The sequence below is a fragment of the Pogoniulus pusillus genome, chromosome Z (genome assembly GCF_015220805.1).
Source record: "Pogoniulus pusillus isolate bPogPus1 chromosome Z, bPogPus1.pri, whole genome shotgun sequence".
NCBI classification, from domain to species: domain Eukaryota; kingdom Metazoa; phylum Chordata; class Aves; order Piciformes; family Lybiidae; genus Pogoniulus; species Pogoniulus pusillus.
Window position 1 is genome coordinate 10,879,550 of NC_087309.1, and position 21,017 is coordinate 10,900,566.

The window sequence follows — 21,017 nt, forward strand, 5'->3', positions numbered from 1 at the left end:
TCCAAGGAGCTTAACTGTGCTTTGCATCTGGATGTTAAGGAAAGAGAGCGCTGTGTGTCTTTGCCCCATGTTTTCTGCCTGATTCCTGTTCCTCTCCGCCAAGCCTTTGACCATATTTCTGCTTCTATCTCTAGGGACCACAGAAAAGCAAGTCGAGAGACTCTGGGGATGAAAGAAATGTCCCTTGATGTAGTATGGATTAAGTCATTGTGCCTCCACTTAGTGGGCCCTACCACCTTCAGACAGATAGATCTATACACTTGCTTTGCCAACTCTGTCACGTTTAATTGGCAAGTTATTTATTTTCTGGATGCTGAACAGTCTGGGTTTGCTTGGTGGTATTTTTCTTTTATTGTTTGCAGCTGCCCTCTCAGTGGCTCCAAGTTTTCTTGTTTGCAAAAGTGCTTTGTGATCCAGTGGAAGGATGTACTTTTGAGAGGAATACAGAAGTGAAACTCTGTAGCCCAGCTGGTTAACCTTTAATGCCTGAGAACACTACAGAATGTCCCTAGCTGCCCCAGTTTATCTGAGCACATTTTGTAGTAATGTATCAGAGAGCCCCACTCCAGAGGCTCTCCTACATGAAAAAAACCCTGACACAGGTCCAAGCAGCTCATTCTATGTAAGCATACTCAACCACAGTGGCTAGCAAGGCATCAGCCACAAGAGTGGAGAAATACTCCTGACCACGGCAGGTAGAAAAAACATTGGTGTGTAGAAAGGCTGAGCGGTTTTGGAAATACTCTTTTAAGCAGCAAGCTATCTTGGTTTTTAATAAGCAGAGCCTCTAATAACACATCATCATCACAGCATCAGTTTACCATTATCTGATTTAAGGCCCATGTCCCAGGTTTGGGCTGATCCCTCTCCCGGGAAGAAAATTCACAACACAACCCCCCCTTCTTTTTGAAAGTCAGGGAAAGATGAAATTGTATTTTCTTATAGTATAACAATGTAAAGAGAAATAATAACTAGAGAAGGAAGGAAGGGAAAAAAAAACAATACAATAACCTTAAGGGAGATGGGGGAGGGGTCGAGCGGCGGCGAAGCAGCAGAAGCAGCAGTAGCCAAAACAGCAGCCGGGGAAGATAGGCGAAGCTGCAGCAGCAGAAGCCAGCGGGAGAAGGGGGAGAACAAACTGTGCTTCTAGACATTAAGTTCTTGATGCTCCAATGAAATTATATTAATTTATCTATTGTTGCCATTTATGTGGCCTACCCCTGGAATGTTCATCTCTCCCCTATGTCTGAGCTAGAGGATCAGCTCAAACGGCCACAGCCCAACTGTTATATCTTTGCCAGAATGGACTGTGCAGTTAACTAATAGTGGAGAAGTCTTAATCCAGTTGGAAAATTACATGAGTATGAGCTGAAGGCCTGAAATGAGTTTGCAAAGACACACACCCCACACCTCACACCTCTTCCCCCCCTTTAATTTTGAGCTACCTTAATAAGAGAAAAGCCAGACTGCAAACTAGTTTTCCTTTACCAGAAGGCTTGCTCTTAACTTTCTAGAACAGGCAGTGGGTTTGGATGCTGGGAAAAAAAAAAACAGTCAAGGCAAGACTTGCCGTGTAAAGATGTCTACAGAAATTAACAATATATCTCATAGCTGTAGCCACCCTGAAGGGGATGCTTGAAGAAGAGGTGACATAACATTCAATACTGAAATTGCATCAGTTTGCCCCAGTGGTGCATTTAAGGAAGTGGTATCAGCCCTGATGGGAATTTTGCCCCAAGACGTAGTAGAAAGAATCATGATTGAACTACCTTAAAAGCATGGCAGTGTCCAGGTAGCTCTGGGCCAGGTGAAACTCTTTCACGGGAGTTTGCAGAACTGAGAAGTTCCACAGAAAAATAAAGATTGACACAGTGATCCCTGCCAGATACAGAAAATCCTGCCAGAGCTTATTTGTATGTACTTGGCTAATTTATCAGGTTAGAGATCTTCCCTTCCTGTCATTCTGTAGGCCTCCTTCAGACTCCTGCTTTGAAATCTGCTTTAAGGTATAAATGAAACATGCTGTGAAGTAAAGTAGAGCTGGAGCTGTACCTTATCAGCTACTCCACAGGAAAAGCCAAGGGCATGGAAGAATCTACGGTAAACAACTGTCTTCAGAGGACTTCTGATTGAACCAACTGAAAGGATGTGCTGCTCAGGCCAGGCCAGTTCTGCTTCTGTGCATGTCTCCAGCTCCTGGCAGCTGGAAGACGTCAAACATCAGAAAACGTGTTTAGACGTCACTTTCAATGGACCACTGCACTGATCACAACTCGGATGTAACCTGAGTCCTATTCCCATCCCACTGGAGGTGTGTATTTTACAGCACTGTGCTGTCAAGTGTCATTTCTACCAGTGTATTCATGTGTACATATACATCATCATAGAGGTATCTGAAAGTCTGAGCTTAGCAAATCAGCTTTCTCTACAATGATAACTTGTCCAAGTCTGACTTCTACTCTTGCCAGCACACTGCACAACCAAGGTTAAGTTAATGCCACTGTGCCTAGCATTCCTGTAAAACAAAAGAGCTCTCTCAGAACATACACTAGCCTAGGGGAGAGCTGGTTTTAGACGATTCCTAGAGAGAATTAGTGGCTCCTTTTCCCTTGGGAATCAGGATCTCCTCTTGTTTAGCTTCAATGTATGATGAAGGCCTCCGGTCCCAGGGAAAATTACATCCAATTCTGCTGATTTGCAGCAAAACAAAGCAGGTGTACAACACAGAAAAAAGGAACCTACTGAACCCTTATCAAAAGTATTTCTGAAAGCAGCAATGCAGTATAAAGTCAATCTCCCCAGTTTTGTTTTTCTCCACAGCAGTTAGCTGGAATGTGGTCTAAGGAAGCGAATGAGGAAGTAGATTTTGCTGAGCTGCTGCGGTTGTGGTCTGGTGAAATTAAATTCACAATGGGTTCAAGCGCTAGTATCATGTTACCATCAGGCCTGAGAAAGATAGGAGAATGTTAGATGAATTCTGCCCAAGTAATAAAGTAAATCATCAAAGCTGGAGGTTTTCAAAAGACAGAATGGTTCAAACCTGTCCTCAGATCTGTCTGCTCTTTGTTAAGGCTGTAGCAAGTTTTCTTTTTAAAGGAAGTTATCAACCTTTTGAAGTTCTTCAGGTCAGTTAACAAATAAAAATACCAAGCACAAACAACAAAAAACCTCAGACTATGACTTTATTTTTTGTCAGCAACAGGTATTTGCCTCTTGTCAGCCAGGTGTGCAGAAAAAAAAAAAATCCCAATCCAAAACCAGTTGATGAGATTCCTCAACTGTCAGACAGCAGCTGCTAATCTGTGATGCCCTGACTAAAAGCTTGGGAAGTTTTCTGCTGGAGAGGGCTGTATCTAATGAGCTGAAAAACAGCATGTCTTTAAAAACTCATTCTTTTCAGCTTCACTACATTAATTTCTGGTGTGACATCCACACACTTCTGTAAAGCACAGCTCAGAGTTGACAACAGAAACTCTATCCCCATGATTTCTGTCTTTATTTCAGCTGCTTCCTTGGCCCTGCTATGCCCTACTTCTTCCAGACAGTCGTATCCCCTTTCTACAGCTATTATGTTAGCAGTAGAGCTTGCCTTTGGAAGTGAGTATAACTGGCTTTGGTTAGCAGCTTAGTACTTTGTGGCAGATGGCCTCACATAAGGAGTGCCATACAGTGAGAGCTGAGATAACTCCAGAGGCACCAACAGCTGTGGAAGACTTCTGTTCATTTTCCCATTCACGGGAATGGGAACTGCTTTAAGTTAATGTATTAATGTGGTCTAGGGGCAGCAGACAGGACTGTATGTATATCACTTTCCTTGCTAAAGGAGACAATCCAAAAGCTGCTGCAGCACGTGGTTTTTAAGTGGTTGCTTAAACTTGAGGTCTTTACATTAGCTTTCATGAAAGTCATTTGTTATCAAAATCTATTTACTTCGGAAAGTAGATGGAATGATAAGGGCATTCTGCTAAACATTTGCATTTTCTCTTGTGGACACAAAAGGTCTTTTCACCTTGCTGCATCTCCCAGTAGCCAAAGGCCAGGGAATTTAAAGTTAGTGAAAATTTGATTTTTGCAAAAACGAATTTTTTTGACTATCAAAAATTTCTGCTAAAATGAGTGTGAGGTCCAATGTGAAACATATTACAAACTCTGTGGTTAAATGAATTAGAAAAAAATTGTTGCCTTTTTTTTTTTAATGTCAGGCAGAGTAGATGGTGTTAAAATTCCTCTTCAGCTTGTCTGGAGCGAGAGCGTTTCAGTTCCAGTAGTCTCTCCACAGTGTCTGCAATCGTACGCTCACCATGCACCTTGTTATCCCTGGTGCGGATGTTCACTGTTCCACTCGCCTTCTCCTTCTCACCAACAACTAGAAACAACCAAGATGCAAAGCAATGAACTTTATGTTTACCAAGATGTCTTTCTCCTCCACATTCCTTTAAAACTTAGAAATACTGAGAACATTCTAAAAAGTTTACCAACCAACACATCCAATCTTTCTTTACCCTCCTCCCAGCTTTCCCCACCTAGATCTCTGAAGGTGTTTCTAAACCAAAGGCTCCTTCTATGCTAATGCATCCCAGTTAGTAACTTCTATTTAACATCTGTTTAACAGTCTGAAACTTCTAACATGTGTATTAATGACCTTGAACACACAGAGCATGTCAACAGCAAGTTCACAGATAACACCAACTTAGACGGCAGTGTTGATGATCATGAGTGTAGGGAGGCTCTACAGAGGGACCTGGATAGATTGGATGGATGGGCCAGTGTTAATGGCATGAAACTCGGCAAGGCCAAATGCCAGGTCTAGCACTTGGGCCATAACAACCACAAGCAATGCTACAGGTGTGGCTGGAGATATGCCTGGCAGAAAGGGACCTGGAGTATGTAAAAGACAAACAACTGAATATGAGCAAGCAGTGTGCCTAGGTGGCAAGGAAAGCCAATGGCATCCTGGCTTGTATTAGAAATGCTGTGTGCAGCAGCAGTAGGGAGGTTATGACACCTCATCTTGAGTACCGCGTTCAGTTTTGAGCTCATCTGTTTAAGAGGGTAGAGATCTGCTGGAGAGGGTCCAGCAGAGGGCTACAAGGATGATTAGGGGACCGAAGCACTGCCTTAGGAGGAGAGGATGAGGGATCTGGGGCTTTTTAGTCTGGAGAAGATTGAGAGGGAATTTAATAAAAGTCTATAAATATCTGAGGGATGTGGGTCAAGGCCGGGGAGGACAACAGGCTCTGCTCACTTGATGCCTGTGATAGGACAAGGAGCAAGAGGTTCCACCTCAACACAACGGGGAACTTCTTCGGTGTCACAGAACCCTGGAAGAGATTCCCCAGAGATTGTGGAGTCTCCTTCTCTGGAGACTTCCAAGGCCCATCTAGATGCATTCCTTTGTGATCTAAGCTAGACTGTATGGTCCTGCCCTGGCAGGGGAGGCGCACTCAAGTATCTCTTAGGGTCCCTTCCAATCTCTGACGTCCTGTCCCCTTGTAATTGGCTCTGGTGAGGCCACACCTTGAGTATAGTGTTCAGTTTTGGGCACCTCGTTACAGGAGGGATGTGGAGGTGGTGGAGCAAATGCAGAGGAGGACAACAAAGGTGGGGAAGGGTCTGGAGAATAAATCTGAGCCAATGAGGGGGCTGAGGCTATTTAGTTTGAAGAAGTGGAGGCTGAGGGGAGACCTCATTGCTGTCTACAGCTACCTGAAAGGACACTGTGGAGAGGCTCGTGCTGGTCTCTTCACAGGTAACTAGTGATGGAACAAAAGGGAATGGCCTCAAGCTACAACTGGGTAGGTTTAGACTGGACATCAGGAAACATTTTTTTCATGGAAAGAGTGGCCAGGTATTGGAATGGGCTGCCCAGGGAGGTGGTCGAGTCACCAGCCCTGGATGTGTTTAGGAATCATTTAGATGTGGTGCTTGAGGATACGGTTTAAGAGTCAACTTTGCAGAGTAAGGATAACAGTTGGACTTGATGATCCTGAGGGTCTTTCTCAACATAGCATATGCAAGAAAGTCAAGATACTGTAACCAAAGCACTATACTTCACCTAGAATAAAGTTATACTGTGCAAGCTGAGCATTTCTGATTTTCTTGTTCAGTGTGCACCCTGGATCTACATCAACATCCGCCATTAATCCAGCATTGTGGAAGTGCTGCCTGACCTAGGAGACAAAGTATTAGCATGGTCACCATAGGATATTCATCACAATGAAATATTTATGACTTGTAGGCTTAAACCAATCAATCTTATCTGACCCCTGAAAGCCTTGTCATAGGCTCAGACATTGGAAATAAGCCTAGTTTGAAGAAAGAAGGTCAAGAAGGCAAGAAGCCATCATGCAAGCATATAAACACTAAGTAACTAAGTACTGATGCGAGTATCTAGCATTTTGGGCTGGACAGTGATTTGAGTTTAGTCTCGAGAAAAGAGGCAAGATGGTGAAACTTTCTGATTGGAAGAATCTGTTTTGCAGACTATCATGTATAATGTGCTTGAAGGAAATACAGGAGGTAGCCTGCTGATTGCTAAATATGCAAAGACCCATCTTGATTTTTTCTACTTCTTTTGCAAGATGAACATGGCCATGGGAGACTGCAATCTGAAGGGTAAAGACAGTTTTTGAGCTAGAAAGAAAAAATAAACTTTTAAAATCCAAAAACTTCACAAAGATCAGCATCTGTTATTTAAATAACCCAAACATATTTCAGGTTTTAAGATATTTCTACAACTTCAGCACCTAATCATCACTGTAATACAAATATCATACAATGCAACATGAAAAGACAGTAACATTTCTTTGGGATAAATACTATTAATTATACACATACATTACCTTTTGAGCATAATCATCACATGTTGGTCCAACTGGTACCACCATTACCTGCTGTGGAGACAGCCAGAGTGGCCTTCAATAAACAAACAAAACAAGTTTATGTATGATTTAGTATTTCTCAGTATAAAAATACCCTCTTTAACAGATGGGACTAATATTGATACAGAAGAATGACACAGATGCTTAGAGGCAAAGACAGACCTATACTCATTATCACTTATCTCACAAGAAGGGCTGTCTGAAAGAACTGTGGTGTTGACAGAAGTAATTTTTGACATGAAGAACCGAGTTGCCTCTTACAACAGATAGTAAATTATAATCAAATTGTTCCGCTTATACCTAATTAGAGGAAAACATTTACTTTTGACTTTTGTTACCATCACAGGGTATTACCTCTGCAAGGTATTATACTACAGGAGGTAAAGGAGATGACCTACATAAACAACTTGTTGCAAGGCAGCCCAGCTGCAAACTCAAAGCTGAGAGATACACCTTTGGCAGACAAGCTGTATGCTGCACCTGCATGAGCATTGTCTGGTAGAGGCTACCATATCTAGAATTATTAAATATCTAAGCAATGTGGTTCAGAAGAAGTTGCCTTCTGGTACACCTATGGCATGTCTCTTTATTCTTGCATGGTTGAGGCTAGCCTATTTTTTACACAAAGTGTTTGCTCAAACTGCAAAAACAGATTTACTTTTCAATGTTACCATTTGCCTCCATAGTTTTCAGTTAGAATGGCGATCATTCTCTCCACAGATCCCAGGATAGCCCGGTGAATGATAACTGGTCTTGTCTTGTCATTACCATCATGGCTGTGAAGAAAGTATGGTTTTTTTCCATGTAAAGTATTTTTTATTAAGTGACAGTAAAATTAAATTACATAGCAATTGAAACACCAGCTTACCTAACAAAAGTGAGGTTAAATCTGACTGGCAGCTGGAAGTCAAGCTGGATTGTAGCACACTGATGGTAGCGGCCAATGGCATCTTTAATTTGAATGTCAATCTTAGAAAATAAAGACATTTTTTACTACAGTTAAGGATACAAGCATGCCCTCCTGAAAGAAAATTGTTTTAAACTGTTGTAAATGGAAGGCTTCACAGGAACTGTATGTAGTTTTAGACAAAATAGTTTTTCTTTTATCTGCAATAGGACTTAAATGATTTTCAGGTTCTAATGAAAAGATGTTAAAGCTAATAGACAAACATTACTTCATAGTGGAACTACATATAACTCCTCCGACTACATGTTGTGAAACTCAGTATGGGACTTCCGTGGGCTTTTTTACTGAGAGAATTTGCAGTATAAGTGCAAGTGCAGTATCAGAAGTGAACTTGTGCCACCACAGTGAGACTTCCTTCAAACTGAAATTGGCAAACTTACAGTCCTTCATTATGCAAGACTTGATCCCTCTGTATTATATATTATAAATTTAAGGCATGAACCTGGGATGATAATATTTTTGTTAAATAGTCATCTAACCATCTAACCACTCTCTGCAGTCAAATCTATTCTTTCTGTTGCAACATCCAGAGTACACTTATGATAAAATTTGGATGGCAAGATGGATATATAAACTAGTAGATTTCTAGTGGCATGACCTTATTTATTTACCACAGTGCTCTTGAAATTATTCATTGTTTTGCCAGTATGGTTGTGTGCTGGGCCTGTGTGCCATATTTTAATTTATGTATCAAACAAATAGATCGGTGTTTTAGTAACTGAACTCCAAAACATCTTTCATTTTGCATTTGGAAGCCAGTTAATCATAGTTCAGCTACTCAATAAAGAGCTTCTAACAAAATTAATTATTTATAACCTTACTGCATTTCAAATCACCAAATTACAAACTAGAAAAAAAGACCAAGTAGTTTCAAAGTAACCTAGATTTAGGTTACCTTGAAATACTTAAAAATGTAACTTCAACTAGTCTCATTAAAACCAGAGCAAAATGCTGTGTTTGCTCATCTTTGAGCTAGAGTGCATTAGGAACAAATATCCTGCAGGATATTTGTCTTCCTTCAAGTTAACTGAGGAAATTCATAATGTAGAATGCAAACAGGATTTAGTAATGATTAGCTATTCTAACACATTTCACCTACAACTCATAAAATGAAATTGATTCAATTATCATGCAAAGAGAAATTAGAACCAGTTTACTATATGACTAAATACGTGTATAAATGCAGTGTAACTTTTTAAAGATTTACAAGTAATTTTGTAAAGCTGTGTGTCTTTATGCTCAAAGATAACACAACACTTCCAGAAAGCCTTAGTTTGTGCAAACTGAAGAGCTTCAGAAAAAAAAACACCAAAACACCAACCAATCAAAACCATGCCACAAAATAAAAAAAATCAATGCAAGAGGCTTTTTAAAATACCAAAACTCACCAGCAACTCAATACTGCTACAAAACTGTGCCAATAAAAGCAGCATTTTTCAGATTTTTTTATTTGCTAGTAAGTCTGGGTTTGTTCTTCTCCTGACAGGATTCACTTATCCCTAAAAAGATTACTTCTATAGTAACAAGCGCAGTGCTAGTACAGATCTTAGAGTGCCACCTTTTGTTCATGTGCATTTAAGCAGTAGATAAATAGTTTATGAAGGTAAACTGGTTTAACTAATGTAATGAGTATTAAAGACATGTAAAAATCAGGATCACAGAGTACTCTCTATCAAGTATTTCTGAGATTTTTGTATCTGGGAAACCATAAAATTTCAGATGTACAGCACCTCAAAATGGTATAACCATAAAAAAAACCAGGAAAAAAACCAGTGTCCTCCTCCAATCTTCTCTTCCTAATCCAAATCTCACTTTGTAACAAATTGTCCATTTAAGAATCCATTCTGTTCTGTGTTCTCTAGGCAAACTGTAACAGCACCAGTGCTTTAGAAAAATTTAATGACATTGAGAAATTTTGTTGTAATGTTACACTGCAAGGAAACATGCAGGAAACTAAATGAAAAATAAAAGTTGTTTCTAACAAGCTTATGAATGAAACTCAACAGCACCACTGTATCATTTTCTCCCCCTTGTTCATAACATAGTGTGAAAAACATTCTTTATGTATTAACAGCATTTACTGCCAATCTGTACCTGTTTAATTAAATTAAACCAGAATATGAACTAGGATACTTTGTCTTGGTCAGGTATCTATTTGAAGTCATCTAGCAAACATTTTGCACAAACCATATAGCAAACACTTTGCCCATTTATGTGGAAGGTGACATAATTCTGTAAACACATGAAGTTTGTGGGCTTTTCTCCTTATCTATTATACAACAAAGAACAGTATTTGCATGCTACCACTACTGCATAGATTATGCTACTATCAACAGAAGCAGGGAATTGTAATTTTCTTGCCTTAACCAAACAGAATTAAAAGCCTAACCCAGACCAGGGTTAGCAACATACTAACCTTAGGGCCATAGAAAGCTCCATCACCAGGGTTTAACTCCCACTTCTCACCAAAATCATTGAGGCTGTTTTCAAGTTGCTAGAGATAAAGGACACATACATTCAGTGCTTCCAAGTCATTACTCTATTTCCACGTTACAGCATAAGGTTAGCCTGCTGCTACAGATCTGACACTGAATTCTCACTACTTCTCAGTTACTGCTGCCAAGTCATTTTATTTCAAGGAAAGTCTTGGACGAGTCTCAGTTAAAAAAAAAATAATCCTAAATTGAACAAAGTTAATTCAATGATTTTGGAAGTTGCCAAACAAGCAGTATTAGCTAAGACACAAAAATTTCTAATCACAGGATCACAGAATGCACTGAGTTGGAGAGGACCTTTAAAGGTTATCTACCCCAATTTCCCTGCAGCAAGCAGGCGCATCCCCTACTAGATCAAGCTGCTCAGAGCCCCATCAAACCTGATCTTGAATGTCTTCAGGGATGAGGCCTACATCACCTTCCTGGGCAACCTCTTCCAGTGTTCCAGCCACCCTCACACTAAAGACCTTCCTCCTGAAGTCCCATGTAAATCTGCCCTGCTCTAAGTTTAAAACCACTGACTCACGTCCTGGTGCTACCTGCCATTGTAAACAGTCCCTCTCTAGCTTTCTTCTAAGCTCCCTTCAGATACTGATTTTTAGATTCAAAATTTCTGGACCCAAAAGTTTGTAGATAATCTTGCAGTGACTCACCTTGATACACCTAATGGCTATTTCTGCCCTATTTTCTTCCCAGCACTGCACTGGCAGTAGCTAACACCACCACTTTAATAACAAAAGCAACTGGAGTTTTGGAAGCCGACTCCAAAGTCTTACAAAAAGGGTTGTCAGAATTCTCTTCCTCTTTTTTTTCTAATTACCAAATACAAGCAGAGTAAGGTAGTTTGATCCTGACATGGAGATTACTTCTGTATGGAAAACAAGCTATTTACAGCAGCCAGACTGAAACAAAAACAGTTACTGAAGTTATATTGCTCATGCCCAGCTGTCACTGTACCTCCCAGAAGGCATAATGTTCTCACACGACCTCCATCTGCAGTCTTGCTTTCAGGTAAAAGGTTATTAAAACTACTGTTTACCTTCTCAGCTTGATTCCACACTTCAATATCTCCCAGGTACTTTTCAGGACGAGTGGACAGGTTCAGTTTAAAGGAAAATCCAAAGACATCATACACAGTACGCAAGAACTGCAGACAACTCTTTATCTCCTCTTCAATCTTTAGGAGATAGAAATAAAGTATCAAACATGGGAAAACTCGTTTAATCTGATTTTAATACCTGACTTCATTAAACAGTAGTGCATACCTGCTCCATTGCACAGAATATGTGAGCATCATCCTGCTGGAACCGACGTACTCGAGTGAGTCCTGTAAGAGCTCCTGACAGTTCATTTCGATGCAGAACACCAAAATCAGCCAATCGTAATGGCAGCTCACGCCATGATCTTGGACGATGATCAAACATAAGGCTAAAGGAAAAGTTTATTACTTGAAGCTCATTTAGAATCAAAATTCTGCAAGCAGACAGTGAGAAGCAGCCAGTAGCAAAGTACTGGCTTAGAACCCTCTCCTGTACTCAGCATTGAGGCCACACCTTGAGAATTGTGTTCAGTTTTGGAGCCCTCACTAAAAGAAAGACATCACAATGCTGAAGCAGGTCCAGAGAAGGTCAATGAAACTGATGAAGGGTCTTGAGAACAGGTCAAAGGAGCAGCTGAGGGAACTGGGGTTGCTTACTGTGGAGGAGGCTACAACTACCTGAAAAGTGGCTGTAGCAATGCAAGTGCCAATCCCTTCTCTGTATAACAAGTAAAAGGGTGTGAGGAAATGGCCTCAAGTTGCACCAGAGGAGATTCAGGATGACATGAGAAGGAACTTCTCCAATGAAATGGTTATCGAACACTAGAACCTGCCCCCCAGGGAGGCAGTTGAATCTCCATCCTTGGAGGCATTTGAAAGACAGGTAGATGTGGTACATGATATGTGGTTTAGCATCAGATTTGGTAGACAGATAATAGATGGATTCAATCACCTTATATGTCTTTTCCAAAACCTTTGGCATCCTTTCCATTATGGATGCAAATAGCAAACTGGATACAACCTTCATTCAGATTTAGTTTTGTCAGGAAAACCTTTTTATAACTGCTAGGCTTCCCTCATCTCACGGAGAAAAAATAATGCAGCTTGTAAAACCCGAATGCCTAAATTGGCTTAAAATGTCAATGGCAAAGGCTCATTATCTACTTTTGGCATCCAGGTTTAGTAGTGCCATATTATGCCTCCTTTCTAAATCAGTTATTTCTCAGTGTCTAAAGTAAAGAGAGAATGTAGACAACAAAACTTGATTACCTCACTCCTGACAGCATGTCACATCTGAATGTTGCAAGATAGCTATCTTTGCAATAAGCAGGTAAAAGAAACAGCATTTTTCAAAGAAAACTTTTTTTCAATCAGCAGCATCTCGGGTAAACTAGATTCACTATATACTTACCAGTGTCCTGGACAGTTCATAGGCTTGAGAGCAAAGATTTCTTTCTCTACTTCAAACGAAAACATGTTGTCACTGTAATGCTGCCAGTGTCCTGAAGTCATCCATAGTTTGCTATTGAAAACATTTGGAGTCACTACCTCCTGGAATCCACGTTTCCGATACTCGCTCTGAAACAAAAGATCCAGTACAAAACCAGTAACTAAGAAAGCAAACTCAAGTAATAGATTTCAGCCATCAATTTGTAAATGTTGCCCTGCAAAAGTCAATGACTCAAGAAGAAGGAGAAAGATTCAAGCTGGACATGCCAAGATATATCCCTTCCACCAGCACCACCCTTCCCCCGAACAGTTTCTGTGTAGTAAGCAAGAAGAACAAGCTTCCTCTCTGCAGGCAAATCAGCAGCCTCTAATTACTCAATGACACTTGGTAGTACACTGCAGCCCAAATATACGGTAATAAGACAGACTTTAAATATTACAACAGGAAAATCAGTGTGGTTTTTTCCTACACATAATTTCATAATAAACAGTTCTACAAGGCCAAATCTAGTAAGTTTATTCCAACAAATGAACACCCGTCAGGAGAACAGTGTGAGTTTAGCTATGCTGCTAGATGTCAAAGAACTCATACTAAAATGCATCAACATTGCCTTAGCTGCAAGTATTAAGTATTGACAAAAACATGTCTTATTAGAAGTTGTGACAAGACCAGTTCAAAGAAATCAGGTTTCTCCAATTCTGTGACTCACAGAACTAAGCCATTACACTAACTTGAAAAGAAGGGTTGATAATACTGTTACAGGTAGCATGCTGCTATGTCTTTTTCTACAATTAAGCAATTTCTTCTATGAGATTTCCAAAAGACGTTTCTTACCCGGATGAATTCAATTAATGTGTTATAGATGTAAGCTCCTTTTGGCAAGAAAAAACAGCTACCAGGGCTGAGTTCATGAAAGAAAAACAGTTCTTGGTCCTGCAGAAAAATATTTGAAAACCTTAGCATTGGTACACCCATTTTTTTTTCAGTTAACAATCAAAAACTACATTACTACTGACTGGGCATTGCTAATCTTTTTTTTTTAATAAATAATGTAAAAAAAATAAACCCAAACCAATACAAACAGGCCAGATGCATTTACACTGCTATCTATATCTCCATCAGTACTTACAGGAGAATGAAATTGTTAAGCTTCCTGTTGCACAACTGATGCTTCAAAAACTTCACAATTATGCGCAGCTTGTGTGCTCTAACAGCTCCTTTTGTACACTGACAAGTTTTGTTTAGTTCTGCTTCTTCAGCTCTCCAGCTATCTGCATGTGAACTGACTGTATGGACTGCAACTGACTAATGCATACAGTGAATATGCACATGCACAGTGAATTCTTGTGCATATTTTCCTAATGTCCTAGCAGCAGACCATTAACAGTGTTCAGGGGTATCAACATTAGGAGAAGGGTTTAAATCTATAAAATCAATCAAAAAAAACCAACCAACTGAAAAAACACAGAAATGTATACTGGATTATAAATCCTCATGCACGGAAGGAGCTGTAGAGTGAACAGATTACAACAAACTGCATAGGAAGGAGCACTGTCTGCAAAGCATTTATGTTCTTGATCTGTAGACTAAGAATCTAGTTGTGTTTCAAATGGCAAAGTCTACATACCAGTCATTTCTTTTAGGATTTTAGACATCCTTCAAGAGCAAAATTCCTAACTTTGCAACCTGGCTGAAAGTACAGTTGTGTCATATTTTAGTTGTGACAGCAAGTGTATGTTGTTTGCAAAATGCTTCTACTTTAGGAGTTATGAGTAACACGGTGTTTGTGAAATACATTAACAAAAAAACTGTCTCACCCGCCCAATTTTTCTATGATCTCTGTTTTTAGCCTCCTCCTGGAATTTCTCCCATTCCTTCAGCATTTTTGCATCTGGGAACGAAATTCCATAGATCCGCTGGAGGGATTCCATATCAGCCTTGCCTTCCCAATAGGTAGAAGAATTCTGCATGCAAAAAAAAACCCAATGAAAAAAAGGAGAAGCCTCCATGTTTTATTACCATGGCTGCTATGAGAAGGCGTGCAATTATTAATAAATCACTAAAGTAGAACAAAAAAGGCATAAGGGAAGTTTTATCTTACATTCAGAGCACTCATTAGAAATATCCAGAAAGCAGAGGTGAACAGAGTACGTAAACATGGTTTTAAGCTCTCTTGTGTTTTATTTTAAGGTCTATTTGTTTATTTGTAGTCATCCTATTCAAATTGTTTACGCACACACAGCTACAATCATCAGCTGTGCAAATATTTATGAACTCAGTTCAACTGAGACTTCAGCCATACTCATGCTCTTATCTGCACTGGAACTGCAGGTCCTGGCCACCTATTTGAGCTTCACACCAACTGCTGTTCTAGCACACAACCCTTTCCCAACTTTTTACATTTAGTAATACATTCTTGGATAGACCATGACCATATTGCCCAAAGACAGCAAGACATTTGCCATGAAAACATTTGTCTAGGGCAGTTTCAGCACTCACCTTATGAATTTTTATGGTTTTTATCTTGCCAGTATGTCTAACATGAGGTCCTCTGCACAGATCTATCAAGGGACCACACCTAAAAAAGAGGGGAGCACTCCTCTGATATATTTAATCTTAAAAGGTTATATCCAGCAATATTGTGATGCATGCATAATTACCTGTATACGGTTGTAGTTGGAGTATTGACCTTCTCCTTCAGGATACGACACTTGAATTTATTATACTGAGAAGAAAAGCAGCACACATATTTGTTAACTTCTTGTTAAGCAAGATAATTGAAAACCTGATGTTAGACTGCATCAAAACAGGATTATAAAAGAAAAACAGGAAGACATAAATATAGTCTAGTAGTGGAGCAAGCTGCCCAGAGACCACTTTGTGCAGTTACCACCCTTAGTGGTTTAGAAGGCCCAAATATATGAGCTCTGAGAAATGTGGTCTCACTTCAGTGTTGAACCCATCCATGCCCTGTTTAGAAGATCAGACTAGGGACCTACAAAGGCACTTTCCAACCTGAATGATACTTTGATCCTCCTGATATCCTAATAGTGAAATCGAGTAATTTCTGTCTCAAGAACACAGGAAAATTATTTGCAGGTAAGTACTCAAGAGAAAGGATCAGCTTTTGATGTTGCTTGGACAGAAGTACTCATTCTAAAACATGTTCCATGAAGGTTTCTGAATGCATCAGCACAAGCAGTTACACTATCACCACAGCACTTTACTAAAAGCCAATATAATACAGGTGTCATGTAATTGCATATGAAATACTGTGAATTTTCATCAGTGGGAAATAAACAAAGAACATGGCTACCAAGATTACTCCATGGGCATAAATTTTTCCAGTGGCAGAGAATACAGTGCATATTCCTGAGAACCTAAGAATGACATCTTTGCTCATTTTTTGTTGAATGTCACAAATGGACTTCTAAACCAGCCCACCTTAAACATTTCAAGTAGTGTTTCCTTTTTAACTTCCAGTCTTTCAAAGGCTTGTTTTTCCTTCATTATCTTTTTGCACAATGTTTCCAAAGCAGAGAAGTCATTACTTGATACACCTCTAAAACAAACACACACAAAAAGAGTGAATCATTCCTGCTTTCAGTTTCTGACCCAGCCACCATGCAGCAGCTTGTGGATAAGACACATTGCTAAGAACAAAGCAGTCTGCAGTGGTGTGAATCACTTTGCTTAGGAAGCAAGCAAGTAACATTAATTTTACTGATTGCCATCCCCCCCCCACCATCTAAAAAAGAAAAGTACAAAACCTACCCTTCCTCAAGGAACATGTCATAATAAAATCCATTTTCTATTGGTGGGCCATAGCACAAGCAGCCACCATAGATACGTTCCATCGCTTCACCCATTATGTGAGCACTTGAGTGCCAGTACACCTAATGGAAGTACGGACAGAGGATTAGTCTGAATACCCACAGCACAGTTCTGAGTGTTTTATTTAAAACCTTTTCTGGAATGCTTGCTTTTGATACTAAATGTACAGCCCACATTAGAGCAGTCTGCAGAAAAAACATGACCTGCCCAACAATGCTCTTATTCTAAGTACCACTACTCAAAAAATTGTTTACAGCCTGGTACCAAATAATTATTTTCAGCTATTGTTGAAATAATTCAATTAATGTCAAAAAGTCAAGAAACTCATTAAGAATTTTTTTCCAATGAACTTCTACAAATAAGCTCTGCATAAAGAGCAACAGATGCACTTTCAACAGAATGCCATACTGTCTGTCTGAAGATTTTATGTCTGGGAAGTCCTGCACTGAAGTAGAACAGTTCTTGAAGTTCCATCTTGTCGTTCGCCTGAAGCACTGGCAAATTAAAAGCAATCTACAAGAGTTCAGTTTGCTTTTATTTGCACATAACAGAAAACAGAAACCTCACAGAAGTCATTATTTAACCAATTCAAAGCCCCCAAATTTCAATGGAAGACCTCTGTGATGACTTTGACAGCTTCCTGCATCAAATTATTTTTTCTTAAGATAGTATTTACAAATTTACTGGATATCCACAAGCATCTGAATGAACAGACAAAATAAAGTATGCACTTCTGCATGTACCAAGTAAAAGAGAAGTCTATTCAGTACTATCTGTGATTGTACATAGACAGTACTTTTTGTATTGAGTGCTGTTTTCAAAGTCAGTGCTGAAGGTATCAGTTCAAAAGACCATTAACATGAAGGCTGCAAATAAATTTTAACAAGAGCAGACTTGACATCACCTGCACCAACTGCTAGCAGACTTGGCTGCCAATACACAGCAGAATGCACATTATTTGCAGTACTCAGTCTCCCTTTTATGGAGCTAATAGAAAATGTAAATGTACATACACAGCAAACCTGTTCCCTTCCCCTTGTCTTCTGAACACAGTAAAGATGCAAATAACTACACAAGGCTGAGCTTAATGCAAATCTACAGGTAAACAAATTTTTGTAGAAGACACTCACTGCTTGAGCTTCTTCATCTTCAAACTTAAGCAGCTCCAGGGTACAATCCTCCTCCAAAGGACGGTCTAGATCCCAAACCATCTTGTTCACTTTAGCAATAACAGTGTTATCAGCTAAGCCCTGACTACAGAATAAATACACAGTATTTAATCTTTCGAAATCAGCAAGTTTCAGTTCCCCAAATTTGCCCCCAAAGTTAAGTATGATTTTTAGAAGGGCTCAATGCCAAAAATTCATAATAAGAGAGCAGTTTAGCCAGTCTTGAACATTCAGGAAAATCCTACCTGCACCTCAGAGATGGGAGAAGAAAACTCTGCTGTATACTCAACAATACTCATTAGCTTATTTCACTTGAGGGGCAGCAGCCTCAAAAAGTGCTAAATGGCTTTCAAATTCTACTGCAATAAAACACAGAGCTTCTCTTTTAAAAATTATCAAACACATTTTCTGATGTACTAACTTTTACATTCTGCTTCCAAAAGGCTAAAAACCCTTTCATCGACCCCAGATCACAAATGTGGTAAAGGTTACAATGACATGGCACCTAAGCCAGGAAAAAAAAAAAAGCAAACCACATATCACTGCCAAGAATCACCCAGTTTTTCTAATTTTAACTGTCAGGCTGTCCAGTGGCACTGTTTAAATCTACTCCACAGTTAAGTCTGAATAACCTGGAGACATGCCACTGCTCTTTTTAATGGCTATCTGCCATATAAAACAAAATACAGCAACAACCTGCAGACATAGAGCTGACTGTACTCATATCACAGAATAGAATCATACCTAATTCCACAAGCAATCTGATAAGGAGTAGTCTTCCAAGATTCAGCATCAACCTGCTTGCCATCAGGTAGCATAACTTTAATGGGTTTGCTATCATTTGCAGCTCTTTCTGCAAGGAGGCCATCATGTTCAGCTTTAAGTTTATTGTACATTTCTAAACGTTCATTGATAAATGCAGGCCAGGGATTCAGCTACACAAAATGAATAAAGACAAAAGAAAAAAAATCAATAGATTATTAGTCTAATAACACGTTATATCCATCTTGTTTGAGTTCCTGACATACTTTTCACAAGCAATTATGTGGCCTTATCTATATATGTGCTTTAACTAATAAGTGTTATTACTACATATTAATGATGTATTAACTATACAGTGCTGAGTTTGATTTAATGAAAACTGCTTTGAAATGTAACGCTGTACACTTTATTAATGTACACATGTTAATAAGTTACTACATAGTTTATTGAACAGCTGTTTAATAAGCTACACAATAAGAAATCTGAAAACACTCCGTAAATTCAAAATAAAAATAGATTATCGTTACGTCCGAAAAAACAAAGGGAATAATTCTCTTCTGAGCACCTATAGAGGAAATGAATCCAGCCCACACATCATACAACGATGTCAGGTCTATCAGGTTACAGAGCTATGCAGTAGGCTCAGGATAAATGCTGGCTAACAGCTGGCAGCTCTGTGAAGTCAGAGGGATTTAACCACCACGAACGCGGAAGCCAGGGCGCCTTATGCAGACTTTCCTCATCCCAGACACCTGCTGCCCATCTCCCAGTGCGAACAGGCACAAAGCGATTTGCACCACCAAGTTGCAACTATAGAAATGCTTACCCGTTACAACAATACAACCTGGTGTAGAAGCAACAAAGTTATCTTACGGCAAAGTTTAGGAAATAAGGGTGGGGAAAGGATTAACTGTAGCGCCACACAAAACACTTCAGAGGAACGAAGAGCAGCAACGCCAGCAGTACGCAGTGCCGCAACCAGGAGACCACATAGCTCAAGGGCCCGTGGCACTGGGCAGCTTACCTCCGCCCTCCCTCCATCACCGGCCCCTTCTTTCATTTTCTTCTTTCCGCAGTCTGCCTTTTTTTCCTCCCCAGCATTTACCTGCGGGCGAGAACCATTTCCTCATGCTACAGCAGCCGCTTTCAGTCCCCTCAGACCCGCACGCCAGGTAAAAAACCCGGTTTCTTTATCCCGGAAAACCGCAGCCCAAACACTCGCTCTTCTGCTCTCAGGTAAACCTCATTCCCTTCCGACCCTGCTCCCCCGGATCTGAGGAAACCCCTGGCCACCTGCTAAAAGGATGAGAAGAGAGAGGCCTTGCACTCTCCTGCCACAAACCCCATTGTCCCGACAGGGCCAGCACCCCCCTCCTCCCCCAGCCCAGGCCTGTCGAGGGAAGCAGGGCACACTCCGCCTCGGGACACCCGCGTAAGGTGGCGCCGAGCTGAGGCAAGAGCCGGCGCTCCAGCGCGACCCACCGCCCCGCTGCCGGGCCCACCTGGCTGCCAGCGCCCGCCATCACCGCACGCGGAGCCGCTCGGCGTAGCGGGGAAGGGGCGGGAGCAGCCCTGCGCAGGCGCCTTCCGGCAGCCAGTAGCTGATGCAACTTGGGGTGGTTGTAGCGACTCCGCTTGGAGCCTCGGCGACTGGGCCTATAGGGCAGGAAGGGAACGCACGGCTGGGCGGCCGTGGAGTGTATGGCTGCGGCTAGGGCTGCATAGCCAATGCGGTGGAGTGAAGACGGTCTGTTAGAGGCCCCAGCAGCGCAAGGTGGCGGAGGGGGTAGCAGTACTGGAGAGGGCTGAATGCGGGCTCCTGTCTGCACAGCCCTGCGCGCCGCGCTCCTGCGCGGAGAAACACAACCTGCCTTCCGCGGGGCCCCGCGGAGGTGACAGCAGACAGAGGGGTGGAGCGACTGAGCTGCCGTTCCTCTGAGCCAGCGCTGCAGAGGAAGATGAATCGAATGGCAGTGCTCTTTGCAGTGGGGACAGGATCGGATTGTCTGATACTTGATTTCTCCGGGCAAAATGTGGAATAGATTCTGAGGAGGTTGCGGGGGCCCCGGCAGTGGCTGCTTTGGTTAGGCCTGGTGAGAGGCTTAGTGTTGTGTAGGAGGCTGCCAGCATCTCTAAGAAGGAAGTGGCATTCAGGCACGAGTTTTTGCTTTGTAACCTTAGAATCAGTCCCCCTTTTGTCTCTTCCGTTGTTTTTATATAATAATAATAATAATAATAATAATAATAATAATAATAATAATAATAATAATAATAATAAATAATAATAATAGTAATAATAATAATAATAATAATAGTTTAATTGGGGAAGGTTACGTTTTGTTCACACAATCTCATGATGGCCGTGGACTCCCAGTGCAGTCAGTTCCAAGGCTTTAGCATGTATGCGGTGAACTATTTAA

General features: G+C 40.7%; 1 protein-coding gene across 1 annotated transcript; it reads right to left on the bottom strand.

Annotated features, from left to right (window-relative positions):
• Positions 1-3,165: 3,165 nt before the first annotated feature.
• On the bottom strand, positions 3,166-20,180 carry TARS1 (threonyl-tRNA synthetase 1). The gene is made up of 19 exons (XM_064176300.1): positions 20,100-20,180; positions 19,622-19,702; positions 18,580-18,770; positions 17,797-17,920; positions 16,607-16,728; positions 16,277-16,394; positions 15,493-15,557; positions 15,332-15,410; positions 14,650-14,796; positions 13,667-13,765; positions 12,794-12,960; positions 11,609-11,771; positions 11,383-11,520; positions 10,265-10,342; positions 7,750-7,850; positions 7,553-7,657; positions 6,843-6,915; positions 6,056-6,170; positions 3,166-4,366 (listed from the first exon to the last, which is right to left on the bottom strand). The coding sequence occupies exons 1-19, from the start codon at positions 20,118-20,120 to the stop codon at positions 4,218-4,220; spliced, it is 2,136 nt and encodes a 711-aa protein (XP_064032370.1). The 5' UTR covers positions 20,121-20,180; the 3' UTR covers positions 3,166-4,217.
• Between the last annotated feature and the right edge of the window lie 837 nt (positions 20,181-21,017).

What these genes read in the sequence shown, in the direction of transcription:
- TARS1 (XM_064176300.1), bottom strand. Translation starts at nt 20,120, where the DNA reads ATGGCGGGCGCTGGCAGCCAG. An exon ending in GTGATGGAGGGAGGGCGGAG is followed by an intron (nt 18,771 to 19,621) that starts GTAAGCTGCCCA and finishes CATTTTGTGTAG; the next exon opens with CTGAATCCCTGGCCTGCATT. An exon ending in CAGATTGCTTGTGGAATTAG is followed by an intron (nt 17,921 to 18,579) that starts GTATGATTCTAT and finishes TTTATTCTGTAG; the next exon opens with TCAGGGCTTAGCTGATAACA.